Source organism: Peromyscus eremicus, chromosome 5 (assembly GCF_949786415.1).
Source record: "Peromyscus eremicus chromosome 5, PerEre_H2_v1, whole genome shotgun sequence".
Lineage (NCBI taxonomy): Eukaryota > Metazoa > Chordata > Mammalia > Rodentia > Cricetidae > Peromyscus > Peromyscus eremicus.
In genome coordinates, this window is record NC_081420.1 from 47,777,056 (window position 1) to 47,801,195 (window position 24,140).

At 49.3% G+C, this 24,140-nt stretch overlaps 1 protein-coding gene across 1 annotated transcript in view; it reads left to right on the forward strand.

Annotated features, from left to right (window-relative positions):
• The window catches only part of Gpr137b (G protein-coupled receptor 137B), a 32,731-nt gene that overhangs the window by 3,184 nt on the left and 5,407 nt on the right, over positions 1-24,140 (forward strand). Inside the window, exons 2-4 of the mRNA XM_059262406.1 lie at positions 15,765-15,814; positions 20,251-20,473; positions 22,719-22,868. Of these exons, the coding sequence (XP_059118389.1) occupies positions 15,765-15,814; positions 20,251-20,473; positions 22,719-22,868 (423 nt within the window). The remainder of the gene's footprint in view (positions 1-15,764; positions 15,815-20,250; positions 20,474-22,718; positions 22,869-24,140) is intronic.

Consider the following 24,140-nt stretch of genomic DNA (forward strand, 5'->3'; position numbering starts at 1 on the left):
ATTCTTTCGCATGAAGCCCTAATGGTAGTAGGATCCCCTGTACTGCTTAGCCACACAGACATTGGGCAGGGCACCTACTAGTGTCTTCTGGATCCCCCATGTGGGCACTTTTCCTTTGACAGGAGTGCCTCCACCCCCCCACCCCCCCACCCCGCCACCATCCCCTTGCGCATGCGCAGACAACAGACAGGAGCAGGACCCCGGGCTCACCCTGCCAGAACTCTCTTAGCAATCCACTTTACTCTGATACTTATACCCATTGGGCCCACATGTTCTCAGATCAGCAGGTGCCCGTTGAGGCTCTTCAGGGACCTGGAAGAAGGGGTTCTCATGCCAGTGGGCTCGTGAGACTCCATCTCGGCTTCATCTTCTGATGTAGCCAGAAAGATAGAGAGGCAGCCAGTGGCTGGCTTTGTCTGCTAATCAGAAGAAAGCTATCTGCAGTGTGAGTGTGTGTGCTATCCCTAAATATTTGAGGTCTCTTTGATATACCCATTGTTCCCAGTGATGAGGCCTCACACCAACTTCCGGGGACAGTTGAGTTACACACAGCTTGCAGGGGAGGGTCAGACATACACGGAAGCCTTGGACCTGGAGTCTGCTAAGCACCACGTCACATCACTCTCTTTGTAGTTAGGGCAGGATAAGGCTTTTGAGACTGAGGCCTGTGAAAGTTCCTGTGTTGGGGGGCATTGGATTGTCCCCTCAATGGGTTATAGGACAGATGGTCCAGAGCAAAAAGTCTCAACTTCTGCATGGAGCAGGTCTGCCTTCAGAGCAGAAGCTGAGGGTCATGAGGTGGTTGGGGCTCTGGAATCCTGGTTGCTGTGTGTCCCATACACCTTCCTAGGAATTTCCAGTCCAGGACTCCAATTTTGGAGGCTCCTGAGGTTGGTTGGAGGAAGCGGGCACAGGCTTTTCTTGGACCCTATGTGGTCTGAGAAGAGAAATGGAGGAGTGAGCTCTCTGTTGGGGAGAGGTGGTGTGGTAAATGGACATTGTCTTGGGAAGTAGGAGACATCAGAAATCCAAGACTGTGAACTATGTCACCACACCACCAGGAAAACAGGGTAGTGGATTCTGGAATAAGTGTGTACTTATTATGACTTCTAGCAGTCAGTTCAGTCCAAAATTATCTATCAAATATCTGTTGTATGTCAGGCCTCTGGGAGTTGGGAGGGGGAAGCTTCCAGGTCTCTTGGTGATTGTGAAGTGGTCTAAAGCTTGGGAAACAGAGGAGACGGATCTTGCTGACTCCCGGGTATCTCATGTCAGAGCTGGGACTATGTCTAGCCTGGCTGTGCACCAGAGCTGTGTCCATTTCTGGGTGTGCATTTGTCACCTGCATGTGTGACCACAAGTGCAAGGGTTTTACACCTGTGTGCCTGCTTATCTGTCAGTGTCTGTGTGCATCTGTGAGAAGTTGTTTATGCACGTATGCTTGTGTGTCTCTGTGTACAAATCCCTGCATGTACCTGTGTATCTGTGTGCCTGGATGTGAACCCTATATGTGTCAGTGTAGGTCTGTGAAAACTTGCCTGTGTGTACGTGCTTGTCTATGACTTGTGTGTATGCTTTTGTGCATGTCTATGTGTGAACACCTATGTACATGTAAGTATGCATGCTTATGTGCATCTTTGAGTACATGCTTGCTATGAATGCTCATGTGTGTCTCTGAATATCAGTTTATGTACACCTGTGTGCACCTCCGCATGTTTGCCTGTGCCAGTGTTTGGATACCTGTGTGTGTGTGTGTATGTGTGTGTGTGTGTGTGTGTGTGTGTGTGTGTGAGAGAGAGAGAGAGAGAGAGAGGGCGCATGTCTGTCTGTGTTTGTTTGTCTGTGTGTATATGCTCATGGAGAGCCTGCACTCACTGTTATTGCTTCTATACCCAGTACCTCCTGGGTAGAACCTCCTATCTGAGCAAGACAGGCTCCTCTGCTGTCCCTCAGCGCTGTTTTTGTTTTTTGTTTTTGTTTTTTGTTTGTTTGTTTGTTTTCAGACAGGATCTCACGAGGTTGCCAAGGTTGGCCTTGAATTTGCAATGTAGCCTAGGCAGACCTTGAACTCTTGACTCAGGCTGGTGAGTAGCTGGGATGGCAAGCTTGGGTTACCAGCTGTGACTTCAGCATCGTTACTGTCTGCATGCTCTTTCCTCCTTTTCCCCAAACTGCCTTTGCATGCCTGGCGCTCTGGGAACAGCAGACTCCTCTGTGTCAGTGGTTCTGGTCCTCTGACCTTGGTTCCCAGCACAGGCTTGGCTGAGGAGACCGCACAGCAGTAGTCACTGTAGGAGCTCCCGATGCTGGTCCCTTACATCTCAGCCCCTGCCTTTCCACAGTCACACAAACAGACATCAGGACAGGGCCCTGTCCTAAGTCGGTGTCATCACCTGGATGAGTTCAGTGACCTACACCAGGGTGCATCTGCCAACATTCACTGTCCTCAGGCTCGCCTCCAGGTCCCATCCCTGCCCCTTGTCTGTTAGATGTTCCTCCTGGTAGTTGCAGCTCTGAGCCCTGCATGAGAGTGAGCTGAAGCGGGGCAGGGAGCAGGAGAAGGGCTGAGCAGGCAGCACTGCCCCATGCAAACCTCTGCAGCACCGCCCCATCCGGCCCTCTGCAGCACCTCCCTGCCATGATCCGGCGTTTGGGGAAGATCCAATCTTGTGTCCACTTCCTTCAGCCCTTCCTGGTCACCTTGAATTTCCTTGTGAGGAGGAAGCCGCTTCCAGATTGGAAGTCCTGCCAGCCTTGAGCTTCAGGTGGCCATGGCTCCTAAGACAGAAAAATAGCTGCACAGCAGCTCCAGCAGCTCCTACGAGGCCTCAGAGATTCCGGTTCATTCTTCAGCTGAGGTCTTTCCCTGGGAGGGGTGAGGGAAGCCTAGTAGTTTCTTCACCAAGCTGCCTATTCCTCGGGCTTCACGGGGAAGATGTTGAGAAAGGCGGGGATGCCAGGTGCTGGCCAGGACGTCAGGCCTATGAGCCACATGTGGTCTCTGTCACATATCCCTTCTCCCCTTTCCTCTATTTTTAAATAACCCTTCACAAAGGTAAAACCATCCCTAGCACACAGATTGTAAAAACAGCCTTCAGGACGGACTCGGTCTGTGGACTGTAGTTGGCCAGCCCTGGGGTCAGGACAAACCTGTTGGTTTTCCTAGCTCTCAGCCCACCTTTAGTCTGTGGGGTTTGCCGAAGCAAGTCCTGCGGCGGGCAAGTCACAGGCAAGCCTTGGCTTTGCTCACGAGAGTATCGCCCATTCAGTGCCAAAGTTTTAACTCCCTCTTAGTATAGCCCCAGGAGGGACTGCACTTCCCACATACCGATAGATCCCCGGGGGCAAATCACATCCAGTCTGTGGCTTCCATTGAGTGTCACCCCACCCCCCCCCTTCTTCACGGCGGCCTCAGGCAGCCCACACCACCCTTTCTATCCGGACATCGCATATCAAAGGAATCATACAGCGTGGGGGCCTCTGTGTCTAGCGTCTCCCCCTTAGTCTATTATGTATTTGTTGTTCATTTCACGGCGCTGGGAATTGAACCTGTGGCCTCCCACATGTCACGTAAGCACTCCTTTAAGCTGTATTCTCGGTTCTCTTTTTACTTTTTGTTTGGGGGCCGGGTCTCACTAAGTTGCCTGGGCTGTCTTGAACTCACGCTGTAGTGCAGGCAGGCTGACTTGTGTCTCATCTTCCCAGGTAGCTAGGATGACAGGCCTGGACCACTAGGCAGCGCTGCCTTTCTACTTGGAAAACATCCGTTCTTAGTGCCTTTCCTTGTTTCTGATGCGACGTGGACTGGTCCCTTCCCTCCTCGTTGCTGTCCTTTAAAGTCCTACCCAGTAGCTGGGCCTGCTGGCACAGGCCTGTCAACCCTGCTACACAAGAGACTGAGGCAGGAGGATCAACATTTATTTTAAGGCCTGCCTGGGCTACAGAATGAGTTCAAGGCTAGCCCAGGCAGCTTGGTAAGTCATTGTCTTCAAATAAAAATGTAAAGAGGAGGTTGGGGATATAGCTCAGTGGAAGAGCACTTGCTTAGTATGCTCAAGGCCCCAAGTTCCATCCCCAGTGTGAAAGGGGAAAAAAAAAAGCCTCAGCCTGGCCGCTTCCCCTTCAGGACTTCCCATAGCCATTCATTCTTTGTAGAACACGAGGAACACCATCCAACACCACATGACCACAAGGTCATGGGTTCCTGGGAAAGTCTGTAAACCTCCACATTTGCCTCACTTTGAAATAGAATTCACTCTGTGGGGGGGAACCTGGGCGGTTTGGGTGCTAACTTGTTTTGTAGCTTTTGCATAATTTGCTTTCCAGGAGGGAATATCCTGTGGTAAGATGTGTGCTGCTGCTGCGGCATGCTGGCCAAGTGACCCTCCTTTGTGAAGCCTTTGACTAGCTAGGTCCTACTGTTATGAGGCGCCATCCTCCCTGTCGCCTGGTTAATCTCCTTTGGATCCTTGTGGCAGCTGAGCAGCCCTGGTTACCGAACTGAAGCTGTGATCGTGGCTCTCGATGAGACTATGATCGCAGGGCCCTGCCAACCACAGCCCTGTCGCTCCTGGGACTGAGAAGAGATCCTGTGAGAGAGGCCGTCCTCGGTTGTTCGGCTGTATTCCAGTCAGCTTGGGATGGGCAGTAACAGGAGGGCAGGGCGGTGTGTAGCTCAGACTGAAGCTGCTAGGTCACCCCTGTCTCTTCACTGGACAGGTAGAAGTAGAGCCAATGGGCACGGCTCCTTAGAAGGAGGCTGCAGTGATGCTCGTGGACAGCTAAGGACAGGGGGACAGACATCTCTGGGACAGCACCCAGATGAGCATCTGTGCCACCCCAGTTATATGACAGATGCTGAGCCTGAGTAGTTCAACAGCCTGTGCCTGGGTCTGAGCAGACTCTCTGGATCCAGCTCTCAGCAGACAAGAACAGGGAGAAGCTGGGGTACCAATGAGCAGCCTCTGGTGTGACTTGGGTTCAACTTGAAGAACTTCCCATAGGAGGATGGCCTTGAACTCACTGTGTAGCCCATACTGGCCTCAAACTCATAATTTTCCCACCTCAGACTCCCTAAGACTGGAATTGGAGACATGCATCACCACATCCAGCTTCTAACTGCCCTCCTTAAGTGACAGGGGATGATTTTGTCCTGTGGGACCATGCATACAATGTAGCCATGGGCGCAGGGATAGGTGTGGGGCTGCAGACCCTCTCTAGTCCCAAAGTCGGAGCTCTCATCTGGAAGGAAAGACTAGCAAAGAATGCAGAAACATGTTCTCACTTTGCTGTCTTGCCCTGGTGACCTCAGCTGCAGATTCCACAGAGCGGCTCCGAATTCTCCGGGGAGTCCTGTAGGAAGGGTGACACTGAATCTGATTTCAGGGACGCTGGCCGTCTGCCATCCTGCTGGGTGAAGTGGGAAGCTCAAAGCCTGTAGACATACACCCTAAAGCAATGGGAGGATGGCTGGTGCTGGGAGACAAGGGAGGAAAGAGGAAGACCAGGGCTTCTGGGTTTATGTAATTTCCCTAGAATATCAGGAAGTGGGCAGTGCAGCAGGGCTGTGAGTAGATGCTCATGTGCCATTGAGTCCCTCACCTGTTTGAGTATGAGTGTTCCTTTTATGGTCAAGAAAGCATCCAGGCTAGTCTTTCGGCATTTAGAATCATGCGATGATACACAATCCTAGTAACCACCTGGGCAGCACAGGCCTACGTAGTACCTATCAAGAGGCGGGCGTTTGACCAATCATCCCATTACACATTTTACTCACCTAGGCCTCAGAAACGCACCAGGCAGGTGCTGTTATCCATCTTATTTTATGGATACTTGAGCAGTGAGGTCTGGTACCTACCCCAGGTGCTGGTAATTGGTAAAGCTATCGAGATTCCCCACTCTTCCCCTAGATGTTCCTCTGCTTAGATGAATATGTACAGGTGGCCTGTGAAGACACGGTCAATGTGGTACTAGGTGAAAATGCAGGACCTAGAGAGCTCTGTGTTCTGGGTGTCGTCGTCATGGGTGGACACGCCAGCTGTAGAAGACTGGGAGGTATGGATACATTCATAAGAAATACAGACCTGTGTGTGACAGTCCCATAGTTTGTTTCTGCATACATACATGTACACAGTGAAAGTAGAAGCCTGCTGGGCATCGGTGGCGCACACCTTTATTCCCAGCACTCAGGAGGCAGAGCCAGGCGGATCTCTGTGAGTTCGAGGCCAGCCTGGTCTACAGGGCGAGATCCAGGACAGGCACCAAAACTACACAGAGAAACCCTGTCTCAAGTCTGCCTGGGTCAAAAACACCAGCCCCAGGGAAGGAATCACCCTGGCAGGAACAGAATCTAGGCTTAGCTGGCAATTGTGCCAGTTTTGTTTCTTAAAAACAAAGCCGAGCTGGAGAGACGGCTCAGTCAATGAGGTGCTTGTTGCCCAGACATGAGGACTTGACTTCTGATCTTCAGCATCCATTGGGAAAAAAAAAAAAAAAAAAAAAAAGCCAGGCACACACAGTAACACAAACCTGTAATCCCAGCACTGGGGAGACAGAGACAGGAGGATCTCTGGAGTTCCCTGGGTAACCAGCCTAGTTTAATTGGAAATTACCAAATTTAGTGAGAGATATTGTCTCAGAAAATAAGTTGGACACTGATTTAGAAAGACTTGTGATGTTGACCTCTGGGGCATACACACACACACACACCCCTCTTTCTCTCATACTTGGAACAGACATACAAAGTGTTACTATTGGAAGTGAGTGGTGGGCATGTGGATTACTCTCTGTGTATGTATATGGAATATTTTGGAATAAAATGTCTAAGTGGCTGGGGATATAGCTTAGTGGTAGCACTCTTGTGTAGCATATATGAGAACCAAGAAAAAGGGTGTATGGGCGTTAGATGCCGTGGTGCAGGCCTGTCATCCCAGCTACTCTGGAGGCTGGGCAGGAGGGTCTGGAGTTCATAGCCTGTCTGCTCTTCAGAGTAAGTTCAGGGCCAACCTAAGCACCTGACTAGTCTCTGTCTCAAAATAAATAGGGAAAAGAGTACAAGGGATGTGGTAATTCAATGGTAAAAATGCAAGCCTGTCTATTACCATTCCCAGACGAGTTCACTTACATACAGCTACAAACCTGTGCACACGTCTAGCTTCTCAGTTACTTCCAGGGGCTTCCCAGGACCTTCAGGCCACAGGCAGGACCGTGGCCTGCAGAGGGTGTGGGGATTCTGCTGTGTCCCCTAAGCCTGTCTTTTTCTATGGGACAACATTTCATGAGGTTGGGTACAGAACTGGGGACTCTTAAGGAGGTTATGTTTTGGAAGGATTTTGAAAGGTTTCCATAGGAGAATTCTTTTTGGTGGTAGTGGGTGATTTGGAAACAGGGTCTCAATATACAGTCTCAGGCTAGACTCAAACTTGAAGTGATCCTCCTGCTTCAGCCTTCCAAATGCTGGGATTACAGGTGTGTACCCACATTCCTGAAAACAATGGAGGAATTCCAAATCAAGTATAACTTAGGAAGCATGATGGATCCCTTCATTGGCCCAGCTGTGTCTCTGGGGACAGCAGGCTTGCAGAGGGACACTGTCACACGTAGAAAGGTGGGTAGTGTGGGCTGTTTCTACCAGGACCAACTATTATGACGTTTGTGAAAGTGAATGTCAATGCCAACTTGAAATAGTGGTTGAAAACACAGGTCATCAGGAGTTCAAAGGGTGTGAGCCGGCCTGTGACATCAACGGCCTGTGATTTATTAGGGGAGAGAGACAGAGGTCAGCCACTTCTCAAAAGAACTGCGTCACTCATCGGGCCCTGTCATCTAGAAGGGTGTGGTGAAGGGCCTGGGGTTCCTCAGGGGTTTTAAGGTTACCTGTAGTTGGACGGTAGTGAAGAAGCCAGTTCAGGAAACCATGCAGGGTCCCACCATGCATGACCCCCGCATTCCCATCATCTGTCAGCTGGAGCCTCTTAAGGCTGAAACTCAGATGTCCAGCCGTCACCATAGAGAACAAGTCACTGAGTGCCATCTAAGACCTGTGTGAAACCCTGCCTACTTCTGCTAGGACAGACCAGACCCTGATGAGACTTCATTCCTATTTTCTGCTCCTTCCCTGTCTCTCCTATTGGAGATTGAACCCAAGTCCTTTTGGATGCGAGGCAAGCATGCTATCACTAAGCTGTGTACACAGCCCCTCTTTTCTTTCCATTTTCAGACAGGTCCTCACCCAGTTGACCAGGCTGGCTCTGGACTCACCTCTGTAGCCCAGGCAGACCTTGAACTTCGCTCCTCTCTCAGCCTCCTAAGTGACCAGCTCCTGGTAGAACTTAAAGAAGTAGAGGAACTGGGTGTGGTTGTGTCGGTCTGTAAGCTCAGTGCCTGAGAAACAAGAGGCAGGAGGATTGAGCCTTTCAGGCTAGCCTGTGCTAACTGACACACCCTCCCCACAAGGATGACAAAAGGCTGATGAGGTGAAGCTAAAACTCAAAGGCATTTGCAGGCTCCTTTACTGGTCTTGGAAAAGGCCTGAGGTGACAGGCCTGTAAGACCCATAAGACCCGAGGTGACAAGCCTATGGAGTCTCTGAAGAGACTGGTCTCCTCCTCCTCCTCCTCCTCCTCCTCCTCCTCCTCCTCCTCCTCCTCCTCCTCCTCCTCCTCCTCTGGCCACTCCTGCTGCCTCTCTCTCCCCACTGTGGGGGGATCTCCTGAGAGCCCTGGTCTCAGGGTTGGGAAGAGAAGGAGGAAATGCCCAGTTCCTGATCCAGCCTCTCAGCGCCTGGGAGTCTGTCTTGGTCAGTGTTCTACTGCTGTGAAGAAACACATGACCAAGGCAACTCTTATCAAAGAAAGCATTTAATTGGGGGTTTGCTTTACAGTTTCAGAGGTTCGTCCGTCATGGCGGGGAGCATGGCAGCACACTGGCAGGCATGGTGCTGGGGAAAGTAGCTAAGAATTCTACATCCTGATCCTCAGGTAGCAGGAAGAGAGAGAGAGAAAGAGCTCAAACCCCCAGTGGTACACTTCCTCCAACAAGGCCACACCTCCTAATACTTCTAATCCTTTCCAAACAGTTCCACTCCCTGATGACTAAGCTATTCAAATATATGAATCTATGGGGGCACTCTTTTTTTAAATCATTTTTTGAAATATTTTTTATTATTTAAAACAATTTTTAACTTGAAATATATTTTGATCATATTCTTCTACTCTCCAAGTTTTTCTAGATCCTTTCCCCATCTCTACCCACCCAACTTTAAGTTCTTTCTCAAAAAACAAAAACTCAATACAACAACAACAAAAAACCCGAACCAAGAAAACACCACCCAAAAAGAAACAAAACAAAACACCAAACTGCAATCAAATAAAAGCATACAAAAAACTGTGGAGTCCATTATATGCTGGTCAACTACTCCCGAACATGAGGCCTGTCCTGGAGTGGTTGATATGCCCAGTATCACTCCATTGGAGAAAACTGATTTTCCCTTTCACAGCAGGTGTGACAACTTAGTTGTTAACCTTTACCTTAGGGACTAGGTTCTCGTTCATTCATTTTCAAAAAAATATAACCAAGTAAAATGTAATAAGATAAAATAAAAACTATCAAAAACAAAAACTACCACATCAAAGCTGGACAGCACAGACCAACAGAAGAAAATGAGCCCAAGAGAAGGCACAGGAATAAGAGGCCCACTTGTTGGCACACTCAGGAATCCCATAAAAACACTAAACTAGAAGCCATAATATACACTCAGAGGACCTGGTGCAGACCCAGGCAGGCCCTGTGCATGCTAACTCAGACTCTCTGAATTCAGATGAACTCATGTTGATTTAGAAGGCCTTGTTTTCTTGGTGTCCTCCATCCCCTCTGGCTTTTATATGCTTTCTGCCTCTTCCACAGGGTTTCCTGAGCTCTGAGGGGAAGGATTTGATGGAGACGTTTCATTTAGGGCTGAGTGTTCAAGGTCTCTCTCTTTGTAATGTCTGACTGTGGGTCAATCCTGGTACCGGAAGCTTCATTTGGTGACAAGAGATGGCCAGCTGGACCCTGTTTCCTTATGGGGTCCACTCTAACTCAGACCACCCCAGGCCGTGGCCTGACTATTCCATCCTTTTGCTGAGTGCCTGCCTCTGTCCTGCTCAGGTCTCCCGGTCTTAAAATTTTAACAAGGGCCTCACACTCTCAAATAACCTCTGCCTGACATGTCACCTGCACACATTTTTAAAGAGTGACTATGTCCAGATTTGACTCATGGCTCCCACTTCCCTTTGCCTGCGGTTCTGGGTGCGCACTTCCCCTCAGGCCCTCCCCAGCTGCCAGGCCCAGTGGCCACAGTCAGTTCATAATGTCTCACCTCTCAGCACATAGGACAACCCTCCTTGTTCCCACATTTCAGCAGACTGACCCTGACTGCTGAGTAGGCTGTTCCTGGACTCCTCTCTGTTCCTCTTTTCTCTTTAAAAAAAAAAAAAAAAACCCAAAAAAACAAAAACAAAAAAACACCAAAAAACAAAAACCCAGCTTAACTAAGGGATAATTCACACCCCACATGACTCCCCTATGGCACTGTATTTATTAGAGCTGTACAATTGTCACCGCAATCACCTGTCACCCCAAAAGGAAGTCTTGTGTCCACCTGTGGTCACTTTCTGCCCACCTTCCAGCCTAGACAGCCACCCGTCCACAGCATGGCTCTGATTTGCCCACCAACACACACATCTTTTTGTGCAGGTCTTTTGTTTCTGCTGACCGGCTGTTCTCATTGAGGTCCTTCCATGGCTCTTAACCAGGGCATGTACACTCCCAATCCAGTGCCAGACTGGTGTCTCATGGTACCACCTGATCCAGCCTTTCTGCTGTGCCAGGGCTCCAGGAGGCTCCCCAGCCTCACAACTCACACTTCCACACCCTCATGCTTCACACCTTCTTAGATTTCCTGACATCTCCACTCCTCTCGTCTCCTGTGTCTTCGTACTTCACATCTCGCTGTTCCGCGTCCATGTCTTCACAACGGACATAATTCTTTGTATCGTCTGCTTCCCTACATCTTGTCAAATCCCCAGAATCCACAAATCCAAGCACCTTTCCTCTATATCTTCACATCTTTGAGCTCTTCACACCTTCCCATGTCTCCTCACACTCCCTACGTCTCAACCTCAAACCTCCCCATACTTCCCCAGTTCTCTCTCCTCACCTCCCTTCCTTTCTTCATCCCTCCTCACATTTTACACCTTTCCTCATCTCCTTGCACTCACATCTTGACACCACCCCACACCTCCCTACAACCCCTCACACCTCCCTCATCTCCTCAGACCTCCCTGTACCTCACATCTCTCCACACCTCCCTCATCTCCTCAGACCTCCCTGTACCTCACATCTCTCCACACCTCCCTCATCTCCTCAGACCTCCCTGTACCTCACATCTCTCCACACCTCCCTCATCTCCTCAGACCTCCCCGTACCTCACATCTCTCCACACCTCCCTCATCTCCTCAGACCTCCCCGTACCTCACATCTCTCCACACCTCCCTCATCTCCTCAGACCTCCCCATACCTCACATCTCTCCACACCTCCCTCATCTCCTCAGACCTCCCTGTACCTCACATCTCTCCACACCTCCCTCATCTCCTCAGACCTCCCTGTACCTCACATCTCTCCACACCTCCCTCATCTCCTCAGACCTCCCCGTACCTCACATCTCTCCACACCTCCCTCATCTCCTCAGACCTCCCCGTACCTCACATCTCTCCACACCTCCCTCATCTCCTCAGACCTCCCCGTACCTCACATCTCTCCACACCTCCCTCATCTCCTCAGACCTCCCCGTACCTCACATCTCTCCACACCTCCCTCATCTCCTCAGACCTCCCTGTACCTCACATCTCTCCACACCTCCCTCATCTCCTCAGACCTCCCCATACCTCACATCTCTCCACACCTCCCTCATCTCCTCAGACCTCCCTGTACCTCACATCTCTCCACACCTCCCTCATCTCCTCAGAGCTTCTTTTATACATCTCGTCATGTCCTAGGACCCTCCTATACTTTATATCTCTCCACACCCTCCTCTGATAACTCTCTACACCTCCCCTCATCTCCTAAAGCTCCCTGTACCTCACATCTCATACCAGTTCCTCACCTTCTTATACTTCACATCTCTCTACACCCGCCTTTGATAACTCCTTTCGTTTGATACCTCCTTTACCTCACACCCCACACCTCTCAGATCTCACACTTGCCCACTTCTCTTCAGACTTTTCTGCACCTCACACTTCCCTATTTTCTTCAGACCTGTGTTCACCTCACACTTCCCTATTTTCCTCAGACCTGTGTTCACCTCACACTTCCCTATTTTCCTCAGACCTTTGTACCTCCTATCTCCTCACTTCCCCTCAGACCTTCCTGCTCCTCACATTTCCTCACACTTTTCCACTTCTCCTCAGACCTTCCTGTATCTCACATCTCTCCACCCCTCATTACTGTGCTCATGCCTGGTTAATCTCATGTCTTCTTCATCTCACACTTTCCTTTACTTTACGTCTTTTCTTCCTTCTTCTCCGATTCTTCACTGGTGCTTGTTTAGGGACAAACCTGTCTTGTCTCCAGGTCAGGAACCAGCTTTTCCTTTCCACAGTTTCGAGGCCAACCAAGTGCCTGGCACCCTGTGCGAGTCCTTTGACCGGCCCATTAGAACTGTTTCCTTACTCTCTTGTTGAATTCCCCTTAACCTGTGGGATGGCGGGAGTCTTCGCCCTGTGCCTTTTGTGGCTCCGACTTTGTATCCATGGGGTGTTCGTAGACTGTAGACTGCAGCAGAGTGATTCACCTTTGTTTGCCTCCCCGACAGGAGCTTCCTCTGCTTCCAGCTGAATTCCTGCCAGTCATTAGGATCAGCGCAGGCTCATGGAGATGGGTAGTGGGATAAGAGGTCCCAAGGACAAGAGGTCACGTGAGGCTGAATTTTCATCAATCTTTAGGGAAGCCCCTGCAGACAGTGGGAGCTCAGGACAGCTTGGACTTATCATTACCATTTTACAACTTAGTTCAGGCGTGTGTGTCTTTTAATAAATGAGGACAAAATTATGCTCAAAATGTATTTATATATGTATTGATGTATAAAGCTTGCTATCTATCAAATGTCCCTTCTCCCTTCACTTGTATTATTTCAGTTTCAATTGTCAGCGATTTCTAGAAACTTGAGGGAACTTAAGGATGAAGGAAGAGTTCTGAGCACAGCTTGAGGAGCCTGGCTGAATTCAGACAAGATGTAATTGCTGCACATGGAGCTTTTTGTTTTGATCTTGATTTGTTGACTTGGGAGGATCATGGTGGTGTCTTTCTATCATCTGGGATGACTTCTTCCCTTCAGGCAGGGATGAGACCTTAATGGTGAGGTGAGTTAGGGTTGGTAGGTTAGTGTCATCTTTGGTAGTGGCAGGGGAGGGATGGGACTAGGGTTGGTAGGTTAGTGCCATCTTTGGTAGTGGCAGGGGAGGGGTGGGACTAGGGTTGGTAGGTTAGTGCCATCTTTGGTGGTGGCAGGGGAGGGGTGGGACTAGGGTTGGTAGGTTAGTGCCATCTTTGGTGGTGGCAGGGGAGGGGAGGGGCTTTCCTACTTAGTGTGTTACTCATTACTTGGATTCATGTCCAGGGGCTAAAACTTGGATATCATTTTAAACTTTCCCTTCCTAATTATTGTTGGCATCCTTGTTGGTATTGTTGCTCTTTCTCAGGCTGCTGTGAACATCCCATCTGTACCACAGGGCAGTGTTCCCCGCGTCTGTTCCCTGAGTAGCCATTAGGAAGACTGAGTGATTAAATACATTTGGAAAACTGCTGTACAGCATGTTTCTCTTGGAGACTGATGTTATAGGAGTCTTTTAAAGGCTATGAGAGTTCCTGTAGGGGAACAGGCACTGGGCCCCCAACATAGGTCAGTGGGTAAAGATGCATGCTGCCAAGACAGATGGCCCCAGTTTGATCCCTGGGACCCACATGACGGATTCGAAGTTGTTCTTTGACCTCCACCTGCACGCATAGCACATCTGTGCCCATCTACATGCACACACAAATAATTCAAGAAGATAAATATTTTTTCTAATGTTTCTAAATGTATTTGCTCACATGACCACATTTCCAATTTCTTCCTTTCTTCCTTTCTTCCTTTCTTCCTTTCTTCCTTTCTTCCTTTCTTCCTTTCTGTCTTTCTGTCTTTCTGTCTTTCTTTTTTTCAAGACAGGGTTTCTCTGTGTAGTTTTGGTGCCTGTCCTAGATGTTGCTCTGTAGACGGCTGGCCTTGAGCTCACAGAGATCCGCCTGGCTCTGCCTCCCGAGTGTTGGGATTAAAGGCATGCGCCACCACCGCCCAGCACATTTTCAATTTCTAATACTGCTTATTGTTGATTACCAGTTCTGTTGGAATAGCTAAAGGTAAAGGTTCTGTCTTAGAGCCAATCCTCAGGTCTGGTTGCTGTGCTGAAGCAGGCGAATGTTTCCAAGGCTCATGTGCTGGAGATTGGAACCTTGTCCTTTATGTGGCACTGGGGATGGATTTTCATGGGTCTTGGCTGGGGTTGTTGGGTCTCTCCTGGCTCCGTTCTGTGTGTCCTTCACTGAAAGTGGGCAGGCAGAGCTGTGGGGCCAGGGACTTCTGGAAGCAAAAAATTGTTTCCTTATTTATAGTGCAGAGTTGGTAGGGCTATACTGCCCCTGGGATGGTGCGGCTGTTTTGTATCTCTTGAGTGAGGACATCATTCTGCAGGTTCCAGAGAAAGCAGACACGGCATTGGCCAAGGCTGGGAGTGAGCTGGGATCCCACAGGAGCCCTGGGTTCACTCTAATCCACTCATAGTCTGTCCCATGTCTTCGCCTGACCTAGGCCACACCTGCAGCACTGTTGAGAGAGAGCAGAGTCCTCTGGTGGCCCAGTCTGAGGCTGAGTCCACAGCCTGTAAGTCTGTGCTCCCACCCGCTGCACCTAGAGACTCTTTTGGTAGCTCTGTCTATCTGGACCCTTTTCCTTCCGTGGGACTGTGAGCCGCTGAAGGCAGGGCTGGTCTTTGCTGTCTCTTTGCTGACAGCATCATGCATGGAGCTGAGCTCATTGGATAGGGTCACTCAGTTGTGCCCTGGCTGGCAGTGCAGCTCCCGGAGGCACGTGGGTAGGGATGGGTAGTCCCACAGTAACACCACTAGAGCGTTAGGAACTTGTAGATAGTACGTTAAAGAAAGTTACATACTTTGAGTGAGCCCCCAACTGTGGCACAGCATCAAACAAAATGATGTATTTTCATGATAAGATCAAGTATCCTTTTTGTATGTAACACAGTCTTGCCTTGGCTGGCCTTGAACTTTTGGATCTCCTGAATGCCTGCTTCAAAAACACTCCTTTAAAATAGTGTGATTTCTGTCTTGTCTTCATTGGCTACTTTAATGAAGTCGCTTGCTTTTTTTGTTTTATTTTTCTTCAGTACTAAGCCCAAGACCATGCACATGTTAGGCAAGTGCTTAACTGAGCTGTATCCTCAGTCCTTATTTGAGACAGGGTTTCACTGAGTTGCTGAAACTGATCTTAAACTCACTTGTAGCCTAGGCAGTCCTTGAACCTGGTACCCTCTTTACCTCAGCCTCCCGAGGCTTCTCAGTGTCAGGGAAAAGTGCCTGGTACCTGGTTGTAAAAAGAAGGGGACTCCAAGTGATGGTGACATTTTGTTGCTAAACACTTTGTGCCCCAACCTACCATGTTTTTCTGTCATTGCAGGTGATTTTCAAAGCCAAGTCAAAATATTCTCCAGAATTACTCAAGTATCGGTAAGTACGCCAGAACGTTGCTCTTCCGACAGAAAGTGAAAGGAAAGTGTCCATGAAACCTGTTTCATCAGCTGGAGTGTGTACATTTATCCCTCTGTAAACACCAAACAGCCCCACAGTGGTCCTGATTCCCTACTGGAATGCTCTCCTTGTTCATGAGAGCCTGCACATTGATAGAATTTACTGGAGTCCTATGGAACAATGCATATACACACACACACACACACACACACACACACACACACACACACCAAAATACACCCCCAAACCTTCAGAAAGAAATTGCATCAGTACTGAGCATGTACAGATATTTTATTGTCAGTTATTTACACAGCATTTACATTATATTGAGATCCTGCATGACACAGACTTGATTTAGGTTATACAGGAGAATGTGCATAGGTTCTATGCAAATAAGCCATTTTATGTAAGGGTTGTCCAGGCATCCTTGGATTTTGGTATCTTTGGTGTCCTGGAATCAATCCTCTGTAGATACTAAGAGATGACTGTGTATGTAATGAGGATTCTACAGACAACATTTATTCAACACTCAATTTAAATGCTTTTGATCGCGCGTGTGAGTGTGTGTGTGTGTGTGTGTGTGTGTCTGTCTGTCTGTCTGTCTGTCTGTATCAGTGTATTTATGTTTATGGGGATGCCCAAGGAGGCTGGAGGTGTTAGATCCTTTGGAGCTGGAGTTATGTGGATGCCTGCTGTGGGTGCTGGGGATTGAACTCAGGTCCTCTGTGTGGAGGCCCACAAAGGTTTACTAGTGAGATATGAGCTTGCTTTACTCAGAAGAGCTACATTAGAGTATTGCTTGACCATGTACATGGTTTCTAGGTGATTGGAAGGGTCTGTACTTGGCTGAGCAAGGGGGAGGTCTTTTGCTCCACCCCTTGGCATTCCTATTAAAAGCCCTTTAGAAGAGCCAGGAGGGGCTGGTGGATAAGTATCCAGGCCCTCCTGAGGCTATCCTGTGTTTCTTTTTCTCTCCACTCTATCCTTCTATCTATATCTCTTCTCACTGACTCCTCAAGAGTACCCTGGGATAAAATGTGGGAGCCAGTCTCCCAGCTGGTCTCCCACACCTCTGGATAAGTAATACACTCTCTTAACCACAGAGCAATCTCTTCAGCCTCTAAGAAGAGTTACTTTTTTTTTTTCCTTCAAGACAGGGTTTCTCTGTGTAGCTTTGCACCTTTCCTGGAACTCACTTGGTAGTCCAGGCTGGCCTCGAACTCACAAAGATCCGCCTGGCTCTGCCTCCCAAGTGCTGGGATTAAAGGCGTGCGCCACCACCGCCCAGCAAGAGTTACTTTTTTATCCCCAGTCTGTATCTAGGAAACAAGTTTGGAAAATTGTGCACAGATTGAGAGTCCATGCCCGACACTGTCTGTCCCAAAGTTTGTCTGTTCTGACTTCTGTCACTGCTGTTGTGTGGTTCTGTGTGTTTCCATCACACCGTTGACCCGGAGCTTTGGAATCCATTAAGATGCTGGGATGTTGGAGCCAGGAGGTGGAGTAGCCTTAATCTCAAAATCACAAATACCCTCAACTCCGAAACACCTGAATGTGCATATGACACAGAAGAGATTTTTGTTGTTGTTTACACTTGGGGTCTGTTCCCCGGCTATCTCACTCTAACGTGACATTCCCAGCTTTTTAAAACAACTTTAAAACAATTTTATAATTAATTGATTGTACTTGGGATTAAACCAGGGCTTTGCATAGTCACAAGCATTTTGGATGAGGGATACTGTTGGTAGCGAGTAGAAAGCTGTCTAATGGTAACAAACCAGCTCGTCTGTGCTCTGCACTGTAATCTCCCATTCAAGTACTCACCAGGCTGACCCTGCTTAACTTCTGTGGCTCCTGGATTAGTGATGTTCAACCCACGTTGACACGTGGAAAGACATGAAAACTCCTGAGGCTGCCTCTTCTTGTAGCCCCTCCACCTCCCAGGACCTGCAGTGATGTCTGAGTTCTGTGTCTTCCAGACAGAGCATTTGACCGTCTGCACTCCGACCTTTCCTTTTCTGTTTTGGTGGGGTAGGGGTGGAGATCTGAGATGGTGTTTCAGCCCCCCAGGGCCAGTGTCCAACCCAATCACATACTCCTTCTGGTATTTGGGATCTCATTTCTCTGGGCCACATGGCTTGTCCCTCCTTCCAGGGTGTACACACACACTCTGAGCTCCTTGTCATTAGACCTGGCTGGCCTGTGTGGTTCCCCCTTTCATCAGATGGGCTGGAGATGCATGTGGCTCTGGGTACAGGGCTGTGCAGAGGCATCCACGGTCCTTTCTCTCTACCTGGAAAGATGTCCTCAGCCCATGCCAAATTGTCTCCAACAAGAGGATGTTGTATTTTGGGAGCCAGAGGGAGCCAGGTTCAGGTATCTCATACAGGGCTTTGGGCTTGAGCCCTTCCTCCTGAGGTAAGGGTTCGAGGCTAGCCTCCAACTCATTCTAATGTCACTGAAGATGACTGTGAACTTCTGGTCTTCTTCTGTTTCCACATCTCAAGTGCTGGGATGACAGGCGTGCACCACTGCTTCCAGCTAACACAGCACTGGGACTCTAACCCAGGGCCTCATACATGCCAGGCAAGCATGCTAGCAGCTGAGCTACATCCCCAGCCTCCTTCTTCCATCTCAAAACATACACAACAGTGGCAAGAAGCCCTGCCTGCTTGGTGTGAGCATAGCCAGGCCTCAGGCTCTGGACCTTGTATAGGTGGAGGCAGGCATGAGTTGATTCTTCATCTCTTTGGTTCTAAGCCATGAGAAACCTGTGGAATTTAAGTGTAAGGGACTCAGGAAAGCAGAGAAAATGGAGCATGCATGTCTGTTGGTATGGGACGGTCAGAGTCCGTGAAGGTCTCTGTGGCAGCTGCTGAGCTGAGCTACAGGCTGTACTGGAAGCCAGAGAAAAAGGCCTCTTAGGATCATGGCTTCTAACTAGTATTGAAATTACAGACATAAGCAACCTGCACCAGTCGTGTGTGTGTGTGTGTGTGTGTGTGTGTGTGTGTGTGTGTGTGTGTCTGTCGGGGGGAGGGGTGTGGTAAGTACACGTATATGTATCCACCTGTGCACCCAGAGGAGGACATTGACATTGTGTGTCCAGATCTGTCTCTGTCCTTATTCCTTTGAGGTAGTCTCTCTCTGAATCTGGAGCTAGGCTGGCAGCCAACAATTCCCATCCATCACTTTACCCACCCCCAGTCATTGGGGTAAAGGTGTGTATAGCCATGCCCATTTTGTGTATGTTCTGGGGATTTGAACTCATGGATCACCTGCGAGCCAAGCTCTCACACCAGTCCATTTTTGAGCCCCATGATTTCACTCCTTTTTGTGTGTCTACCATATGGGTCTGCCAGAAGAGAACATAACGTGGGGAGCTGTGAGAGGAACCTGAGGCTGAGGCCTTGAGTGTCAGTGAGTGTGAGCAGTCGGCCTCACCTGTGCACAGGCCTCTTGCACACGTGTAGCTCTGGAAAACTGTAGGATGAAACCGCCAGTGAAGTGAACGGTTTAGGGCTTGGGCTCTGTTGTTTGATAAGAACACTCACCAAGGGCGTGCAGTGTCCTGGGTTCAATCCACAGTACTATGAAAGAAAAATAAGAAAAGAGAGGGCAGTTTTTATCCATGTAGCATTTATTAGTTGCTGTGGGGTTGCTGTGGTAGATTTGTGTTGTGGTTTTCTTGCAGTGTTAGAGCTCAGATCTGGTCTCTGTGCTAGGCAAGTGCTCAGCCACTTAGCGATCCTCCCAGCCCAGCTGCGGCAGAGCTGGTTTTTGTTTTGTCTTTTTTTTTTTTAAACCTTTTATTTTACGCATGAGTGTTTTGCTTGTGTGTACACCTCATGTGTGCCTGGTTCCAGTAAAAGCTAAAAGGCAATCCTTGGGGCTGGAGTTACAGACCGTTGTAGGCTGTCATGTGGGTACTGGGAATTAAACCCAGGTCCTCTGGAAGAGCAGCTAGTGCTCTTAATTGCTGAGCCATGTCTCCAGTACCTGTGGCAAGTTTTTACTCACAGGGAGCATTCTGCAGCTGGTGAGCTCGAGGTGGGGTGGGGGCATAACACATATGCAAATGATTGTATTAAATATATATACAGCTGGCCGGGCGGCGGTGGCGCACAACTTTAATCCCAGTACTCAGGAGGCAGAGCCTGGTGGATCTCTGTGAGTTCGAGGCTAGCCTGGTCTACAGAGCGAGATCCAGGACAGGCACCTAAACTACACAGAGAAACCCTGTCTCGAAAAACAAACAAACAATATATATGTGTGTGTGTGTGTGTACACACACACACACACACACACACACACACACACAGCCGACCTTTAGCATTTGCGAGGGATAGATTCTGTGACCCAGAATGTGTAGCTACTATGAAGTAACAGATCCTGGTGTGTTTGGTGTTCCCCAGGTTACCCCTCTACCTGGCCTCACTTTTCATCAGCCTTGTTTTCCTGCTGGTGAATCTGACCTGTGCTGTGCTGGTGAAGACAGGAACCTGGGAGAGGAAGGTCATCGTCTCTGTGAGAGTGGCCATCAATGACACACTCTTCGTGCTGTGTGCCATCTCTCTCTCCATCTGCCTCTACAAAATCTCCAAGATGTCCTTGGCCAACATCTACCTGGAGTCAAAGGTACCGTGGTCCATTTCCTTACCCTGAAAATGGCTTCCTGGTTTGCACTTAGGACACAACCGATCTTGCTCACCCTGTGGCTCACTGAACTTCGTGTGAACTTTTGTGTCTGGGTGGCTTAGCATATGTTAGGTAGTAAAGTCTGGGAAAGTTCCGTCTGGGTCAGAACTACATCTGTTTAACTGTTGACTTATTTTTGTGGCACTGGAGATCAAACCCAAGGCCCATACATGCTAGGCAAGCATCAACCACTGAGTTACAGCCTTGCACATTTGAAAAATTTTTATTCGGAGACAAGGTCTTTGTAAGTTGCCCAGGCTGGCTTTGAACTCAGCACAGGCCTCAAAGTCGTGATCCTCCCACCTTAGGCTTCTGAGTCGTTAGGATTGGAGGAATGTGCCATTAGGACTGGCTGAACCACATCTTAACTGTCTAGTAGGATAGCTGTACAAACACTAATAGCAAGCATGTGTCCAGTGTTGACTGTGTTCCTGGCCCCTTGATAAACACCCTTTTGGGAGAGGGTAATGGGATCAAACTCAGAGCCTCTCGTGTATTAGGCAACATCTGTACCACTCAGCTCTATCCCCAGCCTTTAAAAAACAAAACAAATCATTTTAAGACAGGGTCTCACCATGTTGCCTAGGCTGGCTTTGAACTCAGGCTGGACTTAACTTGTGATCCTCCTATTTCAGCCACCACTGCTGTGGCTGGGATTATGGACTTACACCTCCAGGCCCGACTTGATGAACATTTTTAGTGCCTGAGCTAATGTCAGCCTCCCATCTCCATGGGAGTGGGTAGTGTGTTAAATCCCCACTTAACGGATAAGGAAATAGAGCCATGCACAGAGAGGTCAGGAAGCTTGTCCTAGGTCAGTGAATGAGGGCCAGGGATCATGGCCTTCCAATACCTGTTGTGTCTCTGTTCAGCCTCTCCTTGTTGGTAGGAATGTTCCCAGCACTTGGTCCTGGATAGCCGGGGGCCTGGCCCCTCACCTCCATCCTTACCCTCATCACTCCTGTGGCCTGGCCCTGTCATTGTGAAGAGATTGTGATTACTCCCGAGCCTGTTGCCCTGTGACAGACCAGCTGTTGCCTTCCTCTGGGACTTTGACCTGAAGACTGCAAGGCAACTGGGCTCCTGCCACGTTGTCTTGAGAATTGGTCAGGAGATGAAAATCTCTGTCTCCAGCTCTCACAGGGCACCCAGTGATTCAGCTGGATTCATGAAAATCCTCCACCTCAGCTGGGCCAGTTCTTTCATTTGTAAATTTTGATGAATTTTACACTTAATTTTTGCCATAAAGGTTATTATCTTACCTCTCATACATGAGTTATGAATAAAATTTTGTAAAATGAAAGTGTAGCTTTTAAAAGGAAGGATTAAATCATAGACTGTCAGATATTAGCTGACCCCTGTGACAATATGGATGATACTTTGATTTAGGTAATGACTCCTCCTCACAGGACGCAAGTCAGCTCTGCTTTCCTTTGGTTCTTTTAACTAGCTGGGGGGTCCTTTAACTGTCTGCAGAAACTGATAAAGCTTCATAAAGAGGGATAAGCCACAGATACTCAAGTGACCCCATCCCAGAGACCGAGCAGGACTCCTGTGCTCCCAGCCTAGAAGGTTCTAGACTTTGAACAAGGCCGTATGCATCCTGACTAGGGCTTGCGGGCTGTACAAGGCAATCAGCCAGGATCGTGTTACTGAACAGTGGGACTTAAGAGATCTCATGAACTTTTTGACATTCTGGCTCTTAAGATCAGGGCCTTGTAGGCTGGGGCAATGCCTCAGCCGGTAAAGTGCAAACACAAGGGCCTGGCTCCGATTCCACCAGAAGCCACATTAGGAGCTGAGTGCAACATCATGTGCTCGTAATCCCAGTGCTCAGCAGAGGAGACAGGAGGATCAGCAAGCTCCAGGGACAGTGAGACCCTTTCTCAGAAACAGGCTAGAGTGCGATCGAGGAAGACACGGAGACACACATACACCAAAGGCCTTGGGGAAAGGCCCGTAGTTAATCCTCCTATCGGCATCTTCGCAGTCTCAAGTTTTAGATGAAGGTAACAGAAATCTGAGAGGAAGGGGTACAGATGTAGCGAGGCCTGGGGTGGAGTGCTCTGGCAGAACTGGCTGCCTGCCAAGGCTCTCAATTATCAAGGCTTACTGGGTGACACCAGAGGGAAGAAAGGGGCTGGTGTGTCTGCAGTGGCCCATTCCTGTTGGCTTTGTCTTCCAGGGTTCATCGGTGTGTCAGGTGACTGCCATAGGTGTCACTGTCATCTTGCTCTATGCTTCGAGGGCCTGCTACAACCTGTTCATCTTGTCATTTTCTCAGATCAAGAATGTCCACTCCTTTGATTATGACTGGTACAATGTATCAGACCAGGTCAGTGGGGCATGCCAAGGTGCTGCCTGCATCCCACATCAGTGGGATGTGGTGGTGAGGTGCTGTCTTAGTGGGGACCAGGTCAGTGGGGCATGCCAAGGTGCTGCCTGCATCCCACATCAGTGGGATGTGGTGGTGAGGTGCTGTCTCAGTGGGGACCAGGTCAGTGGGGCATGCCAAGGTGCTGCCTGCATCCCACATCAGTGGGATGTGGTGGTGAGGTGCTGTCTCAGTGGGGACCAGGCCAATGGGGCATGACAAAGTTCTGCCTGCATCCCACATCAGTGGGATGTGGTGGTGAGGTGCTGTCATAGTGGGGACCAGGTCAGTGGGGCATGCCAAGGTGCTGCCTGCATCCCACATCAGTGGGATGTGGTGGTGAGGTGCTGTCTCAGTGGGGACCAGGTCAGTGGGGCATGCCAAGGTGCTGCCTGCATCCCACATCAGTGGGATGTGGTGGTGAGGTGCTGTCTCAGTGGGGACCAGGTCAGTGGGGCATGACAAGGTGCTGCCTGCATCCCACATCAGTGGGATGTGGTGGTGAGGTGCTGTGTCAGTGGGGACCAGGTCAGTGGGGCATGCCAAGGTGCTGCCTGCATAGGGACCAGGTTAGTAGGACGCAGTGAGTGCTGCCTGCTGGAAGGTCAGACTCCCTGTTTCTGCTGTTGTACAGTGCTGGGTGTACAGAAGGAAACAGGTATCTTCCCTGCCCCATGGGAGTTGATGGGTCACTGCCGTGCAGACACAGATAAACCTGTGTTGTGGAGAAATGAACCCCTCTAATAGGACTCTATTGGATTGCTTTGCAATACTCCTTAGTGTTATCTAGAACAACAGCAAATACCCAAAAGTGTGTAAGCCCAGGTATAAAAATCCTACCAGTGCTCACAGCTGGAGCTGATTTAAGACAGTGAGATAAAAATAAAATGACCTCAGTGAGCTAAATCTCCGATGGCTATATCCCTGGGAAAGATGAAACCAGGGCTGTAACCTAGTAACCCTGGCCAAGCCTGTCCCACAGGTGCAACGGGGAGAAGTCTGGGCAAGGATGCTCAGGTCCTTGTGCCGTTTGAGAAAAACCAGACATGAGATCCCTAGACCACCGCACACAGTGGAAGGTTATAGAGATGTTCATCGTACACAAGGGTTTTCAAGAGCAGACCAGTAGCATCGGTACATTCACGTTCAAGCCATCAGTACTGCCCTCTTGACCTTTTCATCTTTCCAAACTGAAGCTTCTTCAAGCAACAGAGTTGGTCTTAACAAGTTACT